Raw genomic sequence first — 21,010 nt, forward strand, 5'->3', positions numbered from 1 at the left:
CAATACAGTCTGCTTTCTCTATGATTTGCTTGACCTTCACTTGAACTCTGTTGAACTCTGCATCCAGCAAATGAGTAGATGACACATTTCTGGTTGGAGGGGTGCATGCTGGGTGAAAAACATTCAGAAATCTCTTCCAATACACATCGTCTGTGAGCATCAGAGGTGAACCAGTTGCAAAACACACCTTGAGCCAGACATTTGTCATGACGTGGCCCGCCTACACCCAGGCTTCTCTTATCTCAGGTTGTAAATTCCTGGAGGAGACTCTCTCCACCAGTATATGCAGAAAGAGACCCATAGAGAGAACAAATGAATTTCTTCCATATCACAGAACTTGAGAACTGAACAATATCCTTGTTTGGGAGAATGTGTAAACGGTTGGTGGAGAATCCAGCTACAACCGGTCAGTTTGGTACAATATTGTGACCTCATGAAAGACAATACAGCCACATTACCATAACTCTGTTTATACAGGATCCTCTGTTACGAGACTTGCATCTAATTATTGTATAAAATGAATGAGTAAGGATGAAACCATTTGTGAAATGATGTAAGGTGATGTTAACCCTGTTAATGAAAGAGAATTGTATTCCCTTTAAAGTCTAATTAAGTCATTGGCCCGCCCCCAGTAGCACAGACAGGATCTGGCTCAGGGGACAGCCCTTTTCTACTGTTCCGAATATAACCCCCACCTAATAATTTCCTATCAGACCAGCTTACCTCGATTACCACGAGAGGGCTACGGTTTGAGTAGAGACCAATTATTCTTAACCTCACGTTAGTCTCATTCCAGACGTCGTAAATTGTTGGTTATCTGCACGAACACAGTCTTCACTAAGAATCATCCATACATCAATTGTCTCAATAATGTATTTATTAACTAACTAACTAACTAATCACAGAAATGCACATACAAACAAACAAGGTAGATATGGTTACACAGAAATGATAGGGGATGTGCCCTAGTGGGATAAACCGGTATCGCGGCTTGGTAGACAAAGGGACTGAGAAGGGCTCGAAAGATAAGACACTACAGAGTTGATAATTATAACAGTTGAAATGCTAATCCTTTGCACATGAACGCTCACTCATTCGGGAATAATTGCCATCAATATATATATTTACGCTCAGTGTGTCGTCGGGATCTCTGTTGGAGAGTTTGTCCGTCCTCTCTCTCTCTGCCGTAGTTAGAATGGTTAGTTCAGAGTCACATTTAGAAATGTTGTTATAGAATAGGTGTTTCGGAGGTTGTCGGTCCTCGCATTCACGGGTACATACTTTCAGGCTGCAGACTAGTAATTAGTATCGAAGAGTAGCTCTTATTCTGTCTATCGATAAGGTTTCTGATTCATCATTTTCACCTCGAAGTAGAGGGACTTTGTCAGAGGTGGCTTGTTGTGAGCGCTGAGGGAACTTTATGCACTTGGCCAGATGATTCTGCATTTTTGTTGCATTCTTCACATATGCTTTGGCACAGTATTTGTAAATGTACACAGCTTTTTCTTCTATATTAGCTGCAGTGAAATGTCTCCACACATCAGATAATGCCCGTTATAGAAAAAAATGAGGAAAAGAAACCCAAATACAATTCCATGTACAGATAAATTGTTAAGCAGTTAGATTAAACAACTCCTTTGTAAGATAAATGTTTTAAAATTAAACATGTATGGAAACAGGTGAATTAACACTCCTCAGTTAGCAGGCTCGAGCAAGCTAAAACCCACATGGTAGCAAAAACTAACAAGCAGAAATTGTTATCAAGTTAGAAATGATTTAAACACACTTTGCTGTAGGCTAATATTTACTAGTTAACAAAAAATCATGCACAGTGGGGAGAACAAGTATTTGATGCACTGCCGATTTTGCAGGTTTTCCTACTTACAAAGCATGTAGAGGTCTGTCATTTTTATCATAGGTACACTTCAACTGTGAGAGACGGAATCTAAAACAAAAATCCAGAAAATCACATTGTATGATTTTTAAGTAATCAATTAGTATTTTTTTTTTAACTTTTTTTTTTTTACCCCTTTGTTCAGGGACACATTATTCCATTTCTGTTAGTCACATGTCTGTGGAACTTGTTCAGTTTATGTCCAAGTTGTTGAATCTTTGGTTCATATAAAATATTTACACGTTAAGTTTGCTGAACATGACAGTGAGAGGATGTTTCTTTTTTTGCTGAGTTTATAAGTGTTACCTGTTTAATAATTATTTGATATTCCGTGAATACTTGCATTTCCTGTGTGTATTATCATTATCAAGTATCATTATCAAGTATCATTATCAAGTATCATATTGCTGTATAGATTTCATGCTCACTAAAAAATATTATTTTTAGTTTGAGCAATGCAAAAACTAACATCAGATCTTTGGGGAATCTTAAATGGACTCTTGCACAGTCTGGCCTTTTGGGACAGTGCTTAGAATACCTGTCCTGACTCGTGACCCCGCAAAGCAGCACAAGCCTCATAGTCCTGTTGACTTCAGAATCTGGTCTACCGTGCACTCTGGTGTGGAACACACAGATGCCCCATCAAATTGTCTGTAGAGACTACGCTTCCCAACTTTCTCTTGTGTAACATGAGATCCTTAAGACACAAGGTAGAGGAGCTTTTACCACTGTGACTAACGAGACTGCCATTGTTGCTGTGGCCGAGTCCTGGTTAAACGAAGACATCCCAGACTCAATAGTCAGTCTTCAAGGCTGTAGTTTGCATAGAAAGGGACGGCAGGGTTAGAGCGTTGGACTAGTAACCGGAAGGTTGAGAGTTCAAACCCCCGAGCTGACAAGGTACAAATCTGTCGTTCTGCCCCTGAACAAGGCAGTTAACCCACTGTTCCTAGGCCGTCATTGAAAATAAGAATTTGTTCTTAACTGACTTGCCTTGTTAAATAAAGGTAAAATAAAAATAAATAAAAGTAACCTCATGTGGTGGGTGTGTGGCCATGCATAATGCACAGCATCCTTCACAAGCGTTTGCTGGACTTTGAGGATGACAGCGTTGAGCGTTTGTGAACTTGGCTGAGACCATGTCTCCTACCACGTGGCATTAACTGCATTGTGTCTGCTGTCCTCTATAATCCCATCAAATCTTCTAAGGAGGCCCGATCTGACTCCCAGGTCCTGGAATATCTCAAGAAGTGCCTTAGTACTATTCGACACAGGGTCAAAACAGATGGCAACACTTAACCAGCATGGCTACCACAGGATTCTGCACCGATACGCCGTTCCATCTGGTTTGCACTTAGTGGGACTATCATTTGTTTTTCAACAGGACAATGACCCAAAACACCTCCAGCTGGTGTAGAGTGGACCAAGAATTAGAGTGATGGAGTGCTGCATCAGATGACCCGGTCTCCACAATTACCTGACCTCAACCCAATTGAGATGATTTGGGATGAGTCGGACCGCAGAGTGAAGGAAAAGCAGCTAACAAGTGCTCAGCATATGTGCGAACTCCTTCAAGACTTTTGGAAAAGCATTCCAGGTGAAGCTGGTTGAGAGAATGCCAAGAGTGTGCAAAGCTGTCAAGGCAAAGGGTGGCTACTTTGTAGAATATAAAAATCCAAAATATATTTTGATTTGTTTAAGACTTTTTTGGTTGCTACATGATTCCATATGTGTTATTTCATAGTGTTGATGTCTTCACTATTATTCTACAATGTAGAAAATAATACAAATAAAGAAAAACCCTTGAATGAGGAGGCGTGTCCAAACTTTTGACTGGTCCTGTATGTAAATTAGATATTTCTCTATTTAATTTTCAATAAATAAGCAAACATTTCTAAAAACGTTATCATTGTGGCGTATTGTGTGTAGATGTGAGAAAAAACATCTGTTTAATCCATGTTGAATTCAGGCTGTAACACAATAACATGTGAGCTGTGAATGCTATCTGAAGGCACTGTACATGTACATGTTTACTTCAGAGTGGTCCTCATCAGGTAAACAGCATCTTATTTCATGTTGTTATGCAATGATGTTTTACATAATAAACTTGAACTAGCTAGTGTGGTGTCAGGGGGTGTGTCTATAACAGTGAACTATGTAAGGCCCTATACGGGGGTACAGTAGCTAGTGTGATGGCAGGGGGTGAGGCTATAACAGTGTAGTATGTATGGCCCTATACAGGTGTACAGTAGCTGGTGTGATGGCAGGGGGTGAGGTTATAACAGTGTAGTATGTATGGCCATATACAGGGGTACAGTAGCTGGTGTGGTGTCAGGGGGTGAGGTTATAACAGTGTAGTATGTATGGCCATATACAGGGGTACAGTAGCTAATGTGGTGTCAGGGGGTGTGTCTATAACAGTGTAGTATGTATGGCCATATACAGGGGTACAGTAGCTAGTGTGGTGTCAGGGGGTGTGTCTATAACAGTGTAGTATGTATGGCCATATACAGGGGTACAGTAGCTAGTGTGGTGTCAGGGGGTGTGTCTATAACAGTGGAGTATGTATGGCCATATACAGGGGTACAGTAGCTAGTGTGGTGTCAGGGGGTGTGTCTATAACAGTGTAGTATGTATGGCCATATACAGGGGTACAGTAGCTAGTGTGGTGTCAGGGGGTGTGTCTATAACAGTGTAGTATGTATGGCCATATACAGGGGTACAGTAGCTGGTGTGATGGCAGGGGGTGAGGTTATAACAGTGTAGTATGTATGGCCATATACAGGGGTACAGTAGCTGGTGTGATGGCAGGGGGTGACGTTATAACAGTGTAGTATGTATGGCCATATACAGGGGTACAGTAGCTGGTGTGGTGTCAGGGGGTGTGTCTATAACAGTGTAGTATGCATGGCCATATACAGGGGTACAGTAGCTAGTGTGGTGTCAGGGGGTGTGTCTATAACAGTGTAGTATGTATGGCCATATACAGGGGTACAGTAGCTAGTGTGGTGTCAGGGGGTGTGTCTATAACAGTGGAGTATGTATGGCCATATACAGGGGTACAGTAGCTAGTGTGGTGTCAGGGGGTGTGTCTATAACAGTGTAGTATGTATGGCCATATACAGGGGTACAGTAGCTAGTGTGGTGTCAGGGGGTGTGTCTATAACAGTGTAGTATGTATGGCCATATACAGGGGTACAGTAGCTAGTGTGGTGTCAGGGGGTGTGTCTATAACAGTGTAGTATGTATGGCCATATACAGGGGTACAGTAGCTAGTGTGGTGTCAGGGGGTGTGTCTATAACAGTGGAGTATGTATGGCCATATACAGGGGTACAGTAGCTAGTGTGGTGTCAGGGGGTGTGTCTATAACAGTGGAGTATGTATGGCCCTATACAGGGGTACAGTAGCTAGTGTGGTGTCAGGGGGTGTGTCTATAACAGTGTAGTATGTATGGCCATATACAGGGGTACAGTAGCTAGTGTGGTGTCAGGGGGTGTGTCTATAACAGTGTAGTATGTATGGCCATATACAGGGGTACAGTAGCTAGTGTGGTGTCAGGGGGTGTGTCTATAACAGTGTAGTATGTATGGCCATATACAGGGGTACAGTAGCTAGTGTGGTGTCAGGGGGTGTGTCTATAACAGTGGAGTATGTATGGCCATATACAGGGGTACAGTAGCTAGTGTGGTGTCAGGGGGTGTGTCTATAACAGTGGAGTATGTATGGCCCTATACAGGGGTACAGTAGCTAGTGTGGTGTCAGGGGGTGTGTCTATAACAGTGTAGTATGTATGGCCATATACAGGGGTACAGTAGCTAGTGTGGTGTCAGGGGGTGTGTCTATAACAGTGGAGTATGTATGGCCCTATACAGGTGTACAGTAGCTGGTGTGATGGCAGGGGGTGTGTCTATAACAGTGGAGTATGTATGGCCATATACAGGTGTACAGTAGCTGGTGTGATGGCAGGGGGTGAGGCTATAACAGTGTAGTATGTATGGCCCTATACAGGTGTACAGTAGCTGGTGTGATGGCAGGGGGTGAGGGGTGTGGCTGCTGTGTCATAATAACAGTTGTCTAATCTGTGATTATCAGGATTATCTGAGAGCAGTGTGCTGGTCGTCCTTTACACCGTTCTAGTGTTCCTAATCTACTGTCACAATCTGACACTACTACTCCTACAGAGGAGACGCTAGGTTAGGTCTGACACTACTCCTACAGAGGAGACGCTAGGCTAGGTCTGACACTACTACTACAGAGGAGAGGCTAGGCTAGGTCTGACACTACTACTACAGAGGAGACGCTAGGCTAGGTCTGACACTACTACTACAGAGGAGACGCTAGGCTAGGTCTGACACTACTCCTACAGAGGAGACGCTAGGCTAGGTCTGACACTACTCCTACAGAGGAGACGCTAGGCTAGGTCTGACACTACTACTCCTACAGAGGAGACGCTAGGTTAGGTCTGACACTACTACTACAGAGGAGACGCTAGGCTAGGTCTGACACTACTCCTACAGAGGAGAGGCGAGGCTAGGTCTGACACTACTACTACAGAGGAGACGCTAGGCTAGGTCTGACACTACTCCTACAGAGGAGAGGCTAGGCTAGGTCTGACACTACTACTACAGAGGAGACGCTAGGCTAGGTCTGACACTACTACAGAGGAGACGCTAGGCTAGGTCTGACACTACTCCTCCTACAGAGGAGACGCTAGGCTAGGTCTGACACTACTACAGAGGAGAGGAGACGCTAGGCTAGGTCTGACACTACTACAGAGGAGAGGAGACGCTGGGCTAGGTCTGACACTACTACTACAGAGGAGACGGTAGGCTAGGTCTGACACTACTACAGAGGAGAGGAGACGCTAGGCTAGGTCTGACACTACTACTCCTACAGAGGAGAGGAGATGCTAGGCTAAGTTAGCCATGACTAATACAGAGGAGACGCTAGGCTAGGTTAATGACTCCTACAGACGAAATGAGAGAGATACTAGGCTAGGTTAGCCATGACTTATACAGAGGAGAGGAGATGCTAGGCTAAGTTAGCCATGACTAATACAGAGGAGAGGAGACGCTAGGCTAGGTTAATGACTCCTACAGACGAAAGGAGAGAGATACTAGGCTAGGCTAGCCATGACTAATACAGAGGAGAGGAGATGCTAGGCTAGGTCTGACACTACTACAGAGGAGAGGAGACGCCAGGCTAGGTCTGACACTCCTACAGAGGAGAGGAGACGCTAGGCTAGGTTAGCCATATGCTACACCATAACCCTGATGCTGCTGCTACTCTATCTGTTGTTTACAATAGTTCTGCACCTGTGCATAATGTATTGCTTGATATATTATGAAAGGCTATTGGTAGTATTTTTCCCACTCCAGGTACACACAACTTAAAGTGATACTTGGGGATTTTGGCACTGGGGCATCCACTGCCCCAGAGTCCGATGAACTCATGGATACAATTTTTATATCTCTCTGTCCAGTATGAAGGAAGTTAGAGGTAGTTTTGTGAGCCAATGCTAACTAGCGTTAGCACAATGACTAAGTATATGGGTAAAACCCCGAAAGTATTGTTTTAATGTGTCATAAAACATTATTGATAATGAGAGGCCACACACACACACACACACACACACACACACACACACACACACACACACACACACACACACACACACACACACACACACACACACACAGCAGTATGGAAGAAGAGGGAAATAAATGAAGACACAGTAGACCTCTTCAGCCTCCCTGTCACTAGAAGAGCATCTTGAGAGGATTAGGAAAGAGGAAAACACTTCTAGTTATTATAATCATCACTATTATTGGTTTAATATTGCTGTTTTGAAGTGGGGGGGGGGGGGGGGGGGATAATACAATATACACATGGAGCATATTAATGGATCACATCAAGACAACAATCTTTCAGAGACAATAATATAGACAAGAACACACTCTGAGAGACCTGGAGTCTGTATGTTGTAAAAGTGTCATTATCTGCATAGAAGGATAAGGTCTGCTGATATTTACATGAGTAGTACTTTGCCACAACACCACACATTGGATGACAAAGGAAAGGCTTGTCTGTCATTGGCTGAAGAGTGGGCAGCGTTTGGCAGAGATTGGACAATAGACATTCCAAGCAGGAAGGAACCCCAGGGATAGAGGTTCCGCTGAACAACAATGTCTAAAAGGGTGTGTCCCATATAACACCCTATTCCCTATTTAGTGCACTACTTTTGACCGGGGACCATAGGACTCTGGCAAAAAGTAGTACACTACACAGGGAATAGGACGAAACCAAAGCCTCCATGTCAAAAGACAGGATCATCATAACAATACATATATGAAGTATAAAATGAAAAGTAATTATTAATAAAATATAATTTTTGATGGACAGCTATTTCTATGTACCTTATCCCCACTATAATAATCTAATAATTCTTCTGCTTTATAGAATTCATCCCCAGACACACATTTTAACTCTATAACACATTTGTTTCATCCTCCTAACAAAGCTTGGTATCTGTGTGAATGTCATGACATTGGCTTGGAGACGGCTATTGGTATGGTCACAGTAGCTGTGGCCCTCCTGTTGAATAGAGAGATACAGCAGTCTGTTATTGAACAGCCAGGGGCCACGGGGCCACTGATCAGTAATCCAGTCCAGACAATGTAATGATGCTGTTAGATGATAAAACAGCATTCATTTAAAGGTAGAGTGAGAAGTCTATGTATTGTAGAAGGACGCAGGTGTTTCCTCTCTCTCTCTCGCTCTCTTCTCTTATTTCAATATGTCCAGCCAAGGTCTCAGAGTCCTCCTCCCTTCAATCAACACAACTCTTGTTCTTCTTGTCCTCTGGGACTCACATGGTCCCTAGAAGTTACACAGAGCTATGTTTGCTTTCTGTGCCCAAAGTCATGAGCTGTCCTGTCTTCCAGGCTAAAGGTCAACGTGATGTCTAGTGGGTAAGTGATTAGAACACATGCTGTGATTCCATGGTTACAGAGTTCCAAACTCAACAGTTCATGTGTGAGGTGGTGTCCTTTGGCTTGGACTGGTGGTTTCTAAGAGCTCTAACAGGGTGATGGTAAGAGGGTGATGAAATAAGGGTGATGAAAAGAGGGTGAGACATACAACAGAATGCAGAAACAACCTATGGTGGGAAGGGTGGAGAAGAGAGGAGAGAGTGGAAGAGGAGGTGAAAGGAGCTTTGGCACAGTTCATTGGGATCCATCCCTTTCTAGTCTTTCTCTCCTTCTCTCTCTCTCTCTCTCTCTCTCTCTCTTTCCCTCTCTCTCTCTCTCTCTCTCTCTCTCTCTCTCTCTCTCTCTCTCTTTCCCCCTCTCTCTCTCTCTCTCTCCCTCTCTCGCTCTCTGACTTCCTCACTCTCGTTTTGAAGAGTCTTTAAAGTAAGAGGAGTCTATCCAGCCTCCCCTTCCCATTCTACCAACCAGGGAACAAGGATACTGGTGACATCACTTCCTGGTCGTCACTGCACAAGCCACCAATCAGGGGACAGTTGCGAAGGGGAGAGGAAGCAAATGGCCGACCAATAGACAACAAACAAAACAAACAGCCTTTCTGTTCTGCATTCGCCTGCTTGTCGGTCAAGTCCTCCCTCAGGCAGCTTGAGTCATATAAAAGTCTCATTCAATTACTAGCAATGCATTTGTTTACTTTATTTATTTATATATTTCATGATTTATTTTTATTTATTTATTATTGTTATATAATCTTACACCCTTCATAGGCTACATGTCCTTCCATTCCAGCCCCTCTCTTCCCCATCGTCCAGACTCCCTCCCTTCCCCATCGTCCAGACTCCCTCTCTTCCCCATCGTCCAGACTCCCTCCCTTCCCCATCGTCCAGACTCTCTCCCTTCCCCATCGTCCAGACTCCCTCCCTTCCCCATCGTCCAGTCTCCCTCCCTTCCCCATCGTCCAGACTCCCTCCCTTCCCCATCGTCCAGACTCCCTCCCTACCCCATCGTCCAGACTCCCTCCCTTCCCCATCGTCCAGACTCCCTCCCTTCCCCATCGTCCAGACTCCCTCCCTTCCCCATCGTCCAGTCTCCCTCCCTTCCCCATCGTCCAGACTCCCTCTCTTCCCCATCGTCCAGACTCCCTCTCTTCCCCATCGTCCAGACCCCCTCCCTCCCGTCGCTACTTGCAGACAAACTGATCCACCAGTGAAGTGCACCTCTTACACTTGACATAACAACACCAGTGGAACTTGCAGTGACATCTCTCATGCTTATAGGTCTTGAACTGGTCGTATCCTCTCCCACAGCACATGAGTTCACAGCCATCCATCCCCTCCGACGTCTTGTTGCAGAGTCTCCCCAGGGTTCCCATGGAGCCGGTGGTGTCGTTCTTCAGACAGTAGTCTGGGCTCTGGTCGGTGTAGACCAGATCCTCGGGCGTCGGGACGTTGAAGCGTTTATCTACCTGCTCCAGTTTCCCTTTGCGTCCGATGCGCATGGCGGCGGCGCTGTCGTACTTCTCCTTCAGAAACTCTCCGACGCGGCGGAAGTCGGCCAGCTGGAGCCAGCACGTCTTCAGGCTACAGGAGCCGGACACGCCGTGACACTTACACGCCACGTTGGCCAGGTTATACACCGACTGGGAGAGGAGAGAGAGGGAGATTAGGAATGGTCCAAGAATAATTCAAATACAAAATGACACATGAAGAGCTGGAAAACTCTTCATTAACATTAAGTGGTTTTCCCTTCCTGACACGTATTAAGCATTCTGACTGTGTGGAGTTTGGTTGCTTTCTGGTAGATTGGTGCGACACGGCTGCCCTCTAGTGGTTGAATTAAAACATTACACCCTGAGAGTGCCTCTTCCTCCTAACACAGCAGAGCACTGCCAGAGAGAGAGAGAGAGAGAGAGAGAGAGAGAGAGAGAGAGAGAGAGAGAGCCCCAGGGTGTTTCACTTTACACTCTATTGTCTAACAGAGAGGCAGCCAGGGGGATTGTTTTGGGAAACAATGGGGGGGACTGGAGAATGGGGAATGGAGAATGGCCATACGGTCCTAAACTACATAACAAACCTTTAGTTTAGTGCACTGAAAGATTCCCGCTGATCTACACAGAGAAGCTTCCAGCTGGTTCAATACCACAACCTAAACTAAACAAACAGTTGACTTTAAAATAACACACAGAACCAGCAGAGGAAATGTACCTATTGTCCAAACTAGTCAGACAATTCCACACTGTACATATAGACGTTGGGATCAAGGTGAAGGTGGGGAGAGAGTTCAAACAGTCACTGACCATTAGATCCGGCCCTTAGAGGACATGTCTGAAGCACAAGACACACACACACACACACACACACACACACACACACACACACACACACACACACACACACACACACACACACACACACACACACACACACACACACTCTCTCTCTTAAGCAAGTAAAGAAACATGACTTAAAAGCAACAGACTGTCTTTAAAAATCCCAACTTTACAACTATGCCACTTTGTTTACATACTCATCTCATATGTATATACTGTACTCGATACCATCTACTGTATCTTGCCTATGCTGCTCTGTACCATCACTCATTCATCTATTATTTTTCCCCTTACACTTGTGTCTATAAGGTAGTAGTTTTGGAATTGTTAGCTAGATTACTTGTTGGTTATTACTGCATCGTCGGAACTAGAAGCACAAGCATTTCGCTACACTCGCATTAACATCTGCTAACCATGTGTATGTGACAAATAACATTTGATTTGATTTGATTTGACTTACAAAAATGACTTGTGGTGACCATCTTTGGGTGTTGCTGATAGTTTTCCTTTTTTGGATTTACAAGCACTCATCTGAGGAGTGACATTAAACTAGTAGAAAACAGAGAGGATAACTGGTGATATTAAACTAGTGGAAAACAGAGAGGATGACTGGTGATATTAAACTAGTAGAAAACAGAGAGGACGACTGGTGATATTAAACTAGTGGAAAACAGAGAGGACGACTGGTGACATTAAAGTAGTAGAAAACAGAGAGGACGACTGGTGATATTAAACTAGTGGAAAACAGAGAGGACGACTGGTGATATTAAACTAGTGGAAAACAGAGAGGACGACTGGTGATATTAAACTAGTGGAAAACAGAGAGGACGACTGGTGATATTAAACTAGTGGAAAACAGAGAGGACCTGGTGACATTAAAGTAGTAGAAAACAGAGAGGACGACTGGTGATATTAAACTAGTGGAAAACAGAGAGGACGACTGGTGATATTAAACTAGTAGAAAACAGAGAGGACGACTGGTGATATTAAACTAGTAGAAAACAGAGAGGACGACTGGTGATATTAAACTAGTGGAAAACAGAGAGGACCTGGTGATATTAAACTAGTGGAAAACAGAGAGGACGACTGGTGATATTAAACTAGTAGAAAACAGAGAGGACGACTGGTGATATTGAACTAGTGGAAAACAGAGAGGACGACTGGTGATATTAAACTAGTAGAAAACAGAGAGGACGACTGGTGATATTAAACTAGTGGAAAACAGAGAGGACGACTGGTGATATTAAACTAGTGGAAAACAGAGAGGACGACTGGTGATATTAAACTAGTAGAAAACAGAGAGGACGACTGGTGATATTAAACTAGTAGAAAACAGAGAGGATAACTGGTGACATTAAACTAGTAGAAAACAGAGAGGATAACTGGTGATATTAAACTAGTGGAAAACAGAGAGGACGACTGGTGATATTAAACTAGTGGAAAACAGAGAGGACGACTGGTGATATTAAACTAGTAGAAAACAGAGAGGACGACTGGTGATATTAAACTAGTGGAAAACAGAGAGGACCTGGTGACATTAAACTAGTAGAAAACAGAGAGGACGACTGGTGACATTAAACTAGTGGAAAACAGAGAGGACGACTGGTGATATTAAACTAGTGGAAAACAGAGAGGACCTGGTGACATTAAACTAGTAGAAAACAGAGAGGACGACTGGTGATATTAAACTAGTAGAAAACAGAGAGGACGACTGGTGATATTAAACTAGTGGAAAACAGAGAGGACGACTGGTGATATTAAACTAGTAGAAAACAGAGAGGACGACTGGTGATATTAAACTAGTAGAAAACAGAGAGGACGACTGGTGATATTAAACTAGTGGAAAACAGAGAGGACGACTGGTGATATTAAACTAGTGGAAAACAGAGAGGACGACTGGTGATATTAAACTAGTAGAAAACAGAGAGGACGACTGGTGATATTAAACTAGTAGAAAACAGAGAGGACGACTGGTGATATTAAACTAGTAGAAAACAGAGAGGACGACTGGTGATATTAAACTAGTGGAAAACAGAGAGGAGGACTGGTGATATTAAACTAGTGGAAAACAGAGAGGACGACTGGTGATATTAAACTAGTGGAAAACAGAGAGGACGACTGGTGATATTAAACTAGTAGAAAACAGAGAGGACGACTGGTGATATTAAACTAGTGGAAAACAGAGAGGAGGACTGGTGATATTAAACTAGTGGAAAACTGAGAGGAGGACTGGTGATATTAAACTAGTGGAAAACAGAGAGGACGACTGGTGATATTAAACTAGTAGAAAACAGAGAGGACGACTGGTGATATTAAACTAGTGGAAAACAGAGAGGACGACTGGTGATATTAAACTAGTAGAAAACAGAGAGGACGACTGGTGATATTAAACTAGTGGAAAACAGAGAGGACGACTGGTGATATTAAACTAGTAGAAAACAGAGAGGACGACTGGTGATATTAAACTAGTAGAAAACAGAGAGGATAACTGGTGATATTAAACTAGTGGAAAACAGAGAGGACGACTGGTGATATTAAACTAGTAGAAAACAGAGAGGACGACTGGTGATATTAAACTAGTAGAAAACAGAGAGGACGACTGGTGATATTAAACTAGTAGAAAACAGAGAGGACGACTGGTGATATTAAACTAGTGGAAAACAGAGAGGACGACTGGTGATATTAAACTAGTGGAAAACAGAGAGGACCTGGTGACATTAAACTAGTAGAAAACAGAGAGGACGACTGGTGATATTAAACTAGTGGAAAACAGAGAGGACGACTGGTGATATTAAACTAGTGTAAAAAACAGAGAGGACCTGGTGACATTAAACTAGTAGAAAACAGAGAGGACGACTGGTGACATTAAACTAGTGGAAAACAGAGAGGACGACTGGTGATATTAAACTAGTGGAAAACAGAGAGGACCTGGTGACATTAAACTAGTAGAAAACAGAGAGGACGACTGGTGATATTAAACTAGTAGAAAACAGAGAGGACGACTGGTGATATTAAACTAGTAGAAAACAGAGAGGACGACTGGTGATATTAAACTAGTAGAAAACAGAGAGGACGACTGGTGATATTAAACTAGTGGAAAACAGAGAGGACGACTGGTGATATTAAACTAGTGGAAAACAGAGAGGACGACTGGTGATATTAAACTAGTGGAAAACAGAGAGGACGACTGGTGATATTAAACTAGTGGAAAACAGAGAGGACGACTGGTGATATTAAACTAGTGGAAAACAGAGAGGACGACTGGTGATATTAAACTAGTGGAAAACAGAGAGGACGACTGGTGATATTAAACTAGTAGAAACAGAGAGGACCTGGTGATATTAAACTAGTGGAAAACAGAGAGGACGACTGGTGATATTAAACTAGTAGAAAACAGAGAGGACCTGGTGATATTAAACTAGTAGAAAACAGAGAGGATGACTGGTGATATTAAACTAGAGGAAAACAGAGAGGACGACTGGTGATATTAAACTAGTGGAAAACAGAGAGGACGACTGGTGATATTAAACTAGTAGAAAACAGAGAGGACGACTGGTGATATTAAACTAGTGGAAAACAGAGAGGACGACTGGTGATATTAAACTAGTAGAAAACAGAGAGGACGACTGGTGATATTAAACTAGTAGAAAACAGAGAGGACGACTGGTGATATTAAACTAGTGGAAAACAGAGAGGACGACTGGTGATATTAAACTAGTGGAAAACAGAGAGGACGACTGGTGATATTAAACTAGTGGAAAACAGAGAGGACGACTGGTGATATTAAACTAGTGGAAAACAGAGAGGACGACTGGTGATATTAAACTAGTGGAAAACAGAGAGGACGACTGGTGATATTAAACTAGTGGAAAACAGAGAGGACGACTGGTGATATTAAACTAGTGGAAAACAGAGAGGACGACTGGTGATATTAAACTAGCAGAAAACAGAGAGGACGACTGGTGATATTAAACTAGTAGAAAACAGAGAGGACGACTGGTGATATTAAACTAGTGGAAAACAGAGAGGACGACTGGTGATATTAAACTAGTGGAAAACAGAGAGGATGACTGGTGATATTAAACTAGTGGAAAACAGAGAGGACGACTGGTGATATTAAACTAGTGGAAAACAGAGAGGACGACTGGTGATATTAAACTAGTAGAAAACAGAGAGGACGACTGGTGATATTAAACTAGTAGAAAACAGAGAGGACGACTGGTGACATTAAACTAGTAGAAAACAGAGAGGACCTGGTGATATTAAACTAGTGGAAAACAGAGAGGACCTGGTGATATTAAACTAGTGGAAAACAGAGAGGACGACTGGTGATATTAAACTAGTGGAAAACAGAGAGGACGACTGGTGATATTAAACTAGTGGAAAACAGAGAGGACGACTGGTGATATTAAACTAGTGGAAAACAGAGAGGACGACTGGTGATATTAAACTAGCAGAAAACAGAGAGGATGACTGGTGATATTAAACTAGTGGAAAACAGAGAGGATGACTGGTGATATTAAACTAGTGGAAAACAGAGAGGATGACTGGTGATATTAAACTAGTGGAAAACAGAGAGGACCTGGTGATATTAAACTAGTAGAAAACAGAGAGGACGACTGGTGATATTAAACTAGTGGAAAACAGAGAGGACGACTGGTGATATTAAACTAGTGGAAAACAGAGAGGACGACTGGTGATATTAAACTAGTGGAAAACAGAGAGGACGACTGGTGATATTAAACTAGTAGAAAACAGAGAGGACGACTGGTGATATTAAACTAGTAGAAAACAGAGAGGACGACTGGTGATATTAAACTAGTAGAAAACAGAGAGGACGACTGGTGATATTAAACTAGTAGAAAACAGAGAGGACGACTGGTGATATTAAACTAGTAGAAAACAGAGAGGACGACTGGTGATATTAAACTAGTAGAAAACAGAGAGGACGACTGGTGATATTAAACTAGTAGAAAACAGAGAGGACGACTGGTGATATTAAACTAGTGGAAAACAGAGAGGACGACTGGTGATATTAAACTAGTGGAAAACAGAGAGGACGACTGGTGATATTAAACTAGTAGAAAACAGAGAGGACGACTGGTGATATTAAACTAGTGGAAAACAGAGAGGACGACTGGTGATATTAAACTAGTGGAAAACAGAGAGGACGACTGGTGATATTAAACTAGTGGAAAACAGAGAGGATGACTGGTGATATTAAACTAGTGGAAAACAGAGAGGACCTGGTGATATTAAACTAGTGGAAAACAGAGAGGATGACTGGTGATATTAAACTAGTGGAAAACAGAGAGGACCTGGTGATATTAAACTAGCAGAAAACAGAGAGGATGACTGGTGATATTAAACTAGTGGAAAACAGAGAGGACCTGGTGATATTAAACTAGCAGAAAACAGAGAGGACGACTGGTGATATTAAACTAGTAGAAAACAGAGAGGACGACTGGTGATATTAAACTAGTGGAAAACAGAGAGGATGACTGGTGATATTAAACTAGTAGAAAACAGAGAGGACGACTGGTGATATTAAACTAGTAGAAAACAGAGAGGACGACTGGTGATATTAAACTAGCAGAAAACAGAGAGGATGACTGGTGATATTAAACTAGTGGAAAACAGAGAGGACCTGGTGATATTAAACTAGTGGAAAACAGAGAGGATGACTGGTGATATTAAACTAGTGGAAAACAGAGAGGACGACTGGTGATATTAAACTAGTGGAAAACAGAGAGGACCTGGTGATATTAAACTAGTGGAAAACAGAGAGGACGACTGGTGATATTAAACTAGTGGAAAACAGAGAGGACCTGGTGATATTAAACTAGTGGAAAACAGAGAGGACGACTGGTGATATTAAACTAGTAAAAAACAGAGAGGACGACTGGTGATATTAAACTAGTGGAAAACAGAGAGGACGACTGGTGATATTAAACTAGTAGAAAACAGAGAGGATGACTGGTGATATTAAACTAGTGGAAAACAGAGAGGACGACTGGTGATATTAAACTAGTGGAAAACAGAGAGGACCTGATGATATTAAACTAGTGGAAAACAGAGAGGACGACTGGTGATATTAAACTAGTGGAAAACAGAGAGGACGACTGGTGATATTAAACTAGCAGAAAACAGAGAGGATGACTGGTGATATTAAACTAGTGGAAAACAGAGAGGACGACTGGTGATATTAAACTAGTAGAAAACAGAGAGGACGACTGGTGATATTAAACTAGTGGAAAACAGAGAGGACGACTGGTGATATTAAACTAGTGGAAAACAGAGAGGACCTGGTGATATTAAACTAGTGGAAAACAGAGAGGACGACTGGTGATATTAAACTAGTAGAAAACAGAGAGGACGACTGGTGATATTAAACTAGTGGAAAACAGAGAGGACCTGGTGATATTAAACTAGTGGAAAACAGAGAGGACGACTGGTGATATTAAACTAGTAGAAAACAGAGAGGATAACTGGTGATATTAAACTAGTGGAAAACAGAGAGGACGACTGGTGATATTAAACTAGTAGAAAACAGAGAGGACGACTGGTGATATTAAACTAGTAGAAAACAGAGAGGACGACTGGTGATATTAAACTAGTAGAAAACAGAGAGGACCTGGTGACATTAAACTAGTGGAAAACAGAGAGGACGACTGGTGATATTGAACTAGTGGAAAACAGAGAGGACCTGGTGACATTAAACTAGTGGAAAACAGAGAGGACGACTGGTGATATTAAACTAGTGGAAAACAGAGAGGACCTGGTGACATTAAACTAGTAGAAAACAGAGAGGACGACTGGTGATATTAAACTAGTGGAAAACAGAGAGGACCTGGTGACATTAAACTAGTAGAAAACAGAGAGGACGACTGGTGATATTAAACTAGTAGAAAACAGAGAGGACCTGGTGATATTAAACTAGTGGAAAACAGAGAGGACGACTGGTGATATTAAACTAGTAGAAAACAGAGAGGACGACTGGTGATATTAAACTAGTGGAAAACAGAGAGGACGACTGGTGATATTAAACTAGTGGAAAACAGAGAGGACGACTGGTGATATTAAACTAGTGGAAAACAGAGAGGACGACTGGTGATATTAAACTAGTGGAAAACAGAGAGGACGACTGGTGATATTAAACTAGTGGAAAACAGAGAGGACGACTGGTGATATTAAACTAGTGGAAAACAGAGAGGACGACTGGTGATATTAAACTAGTAGAAAACAGAGAGGACGACTGGTGATATTAAACTAGTGGAAAACAGAGAGGACGACTAGTGATATTAAACTAGTAGAAAACAGAGAGGAACATTGGTGATATTAAACTAGTGGAAAACAGAGAGGACGACTGGTGATATTAAACTAGTGGAAAACAGAGAGGACGACTGGTGATATTAAACTAGTGGAAAACAGAGAGGACGACTGGTGATATTAAACTAGTAGAAAACAGAGAGGACGACTGGTGATATTAAACTAGTGGAAAACAGAGAGGACGACTGGTGATATTAAACTAGTAGAAAACAGAGAGGACGACTGGTGATATTAAACTAGTAGAAAACAGAGAGGATGACTGGTGATATTAAACTAGTGGAAAACAGAGAGGACGACTGGTGATATTAAACTAGTAGAAAACAGAGAGGATGACTGGTGATATTAAACTAGTGGAAAACAGAGAGGACGACTGGTGATATTAAACTAGTGGAAAACAGAGAGGACGACTGGTGATATTAAACTAGTGGAAAACAGAGAGGACGACTGGTGATATTAAACTAGTAGAAAACAGAGAGGACGACTGGTGATATTAAACTAGTGGAAAACAGAGAGGACCTGGTGACATTAAACTAGTAGAAAACAGAGAGGATAACTGGTGATATTAAACTAGTGGAAAACAGAGAGGACGACTGGTGATATTAAACTAGTAGAAAACAGAGAGGACGACTGGTGATATTAAACTAGTGGAAAACAGAGAGGACCTGGTGATATTAAACTAGTGGAAAACAGAGAGGACGACTGGTGATATTAAACTAGTGGAAAACAGAGAGGACGACTGGTGATATTAAACTAGTAGAAAACAGAGAGGACGACTGGTGATATTAAACTAGTAGAAAACAGAGAGGACAACTGGTGATATTAAACTAGTGGAAAACAGAGAGGACGACTGGTGATATTAAACTAGTAGAAAACAGAGAGGATGACTGGTGATATTAAACTAGTAGAAAACAGAGAGGACGACTGGTGATATTAAACTAGTAGAAAACAGAGAGGACGACTGGTGATATTAAACTAGTAGAAAACAGAGAGGACAACTGGTGATATTAAACTAGTGGAAAACAGAGAGGACGACTGGTGATATTAAACTAGTGGAAAACAGAGAGGACGACTGGTGATATTAAACTAGTGGAAAACAGAGAGGACAACTGGTGATATTAAACTAGTGGAAAACAGAGAGGACGACTGGTGATATTAAACTAGTAGAAAACAGAGAGGACGACTGGTGATATTAAACTAGTGGAAAACAGAGAGGACGACTGGTGATATTAAACTAGTGGAAAACAGAGAGGACGACTGGTGATATTAAACTAGTGGAAAACAGAGAGGACGACTGGTGATATTAAACTAGTGGAAAACAGAGAGGACGACTGGTGATATTAAACTAGTAGAAAACAGAGAGGACGACTGGTGATATTAAACTAGTGGAAAACAGAGAGGACGACTGGTGATATTAAACTAGTAGAAAACAGAGAGGAACATTGGTGATATTAAACTAGTGGAAAACAGAGAGGACGACTGGTGATATTAAACTAGTGGAAAACAGAGAGGACGACTGGTGATATTAAACTAGTGGAAAACAGAGAGGACGACTGGTGATATTAAACTAGTAGAAAACAGAGAGGACGACTGGTGATATTAAACTAGTGGAAAACAGAGAGGACGACTGGTGATATTAAACTAGTAGAAAACAGAGAGGACGACTGGTGATATTAAACTAGTAGAAAACAGAGAGGATGACTGGTGATATTAAACTAGTGGAAAACAGAGAGGACGACTGGTGATATTAAACTAGTAGAAAACAGAGAGGATGACTGGTGATATTAAACTAGTGGAAAACAGAGAGGACGACTGGTGATATTAAACTAGTGGAAAACAGAGAGGACGACTGGTGATATTAAACTAGTGGAAAACAGAGAGGACGACTGGTGATATTAAACTAGTAGAAAACAGAGAGGACGACTGGTGATATTAAACTAGTGGAAAACAGAGAGGACCTGGTGATATTAAACTAGTAGAAAACAGAGAGGACGACTGGTGATATTAAACTAGTGGAAAACAGAGAGGACGACTGGTGATATTAAACTAGTGGAAAACAGAGAGGACGACTGGTGATATTAAACTAGTGGAAAACAGAGAGGACGACTGGTGATATTAAACTAGTGGAAAACAGAGAGGACGACTGGTGATATTAAACTAGTGGAAAACAGAGAGGACGACTGGTGATATTAAACTAGTAGAAAACAGAGAGGACGACTGGTGATATTAAACTAGTGGAAAACAGAGAGGACGACTGGTGATATTAAACTAGTAGAAAACAGAGAGGACGACTGGTGATATTAAACTAGTGGAAAACAGAGAGGAGGACTGGTGATATTAAACTAGTGGAAAACAGAGAGGACGACTGGTGATATTAAACTAGTGGAAAACAGAGAGGACGACTGGTGATATTAAACTAGTGGAAAACAGAGAGGACGACTGGTGATATTAAACTAGTAGAAAACAGAGAG

The 21,010-nt window shown here is 42.2% G+C and overlaps 1 protein-coding gene across 1 annotated transcript in view; it reads right to left on the reverse strand.

Moving 5' to 3' along the window:
* Positions 1-9,773: 9,773 nt before the first annotated feature.
* The window catches only part of LOC118942821 (protein Wnt-5b), a 46,357-nt gene continuing 35,120 nt past the window's right edge, over positions 9,774-21,010 (reverse strand). Inside the window, exon 4 of the mRNA XM_090213390.1 lies at positions 9,774-10,523. Coding sequence (XP_090069516.1) covers positions 10,065-10,523 — 459 coding nt within the window. The 3' untranslated portion in view covers positions 9,774-10,064. The remainder of the gene's footprint in view (positions 10,524-21,010) is intronic.

This window comes from Oncorhynchus mykiss, chromosome 21, assembly GCF_057628025.1.
Source record: "Oncorhynchus mykiss isolate SJ-2025 chromosome 21, ASM5762802v1, whole genome shotgun sequence".
Lineage (NCBI taxonomy): Eukaryota > Metazoa > Chordata > Actinopteri > Salmoniformes > Salmonidae > Oncorhynchus > Oncorhynchus mykiss.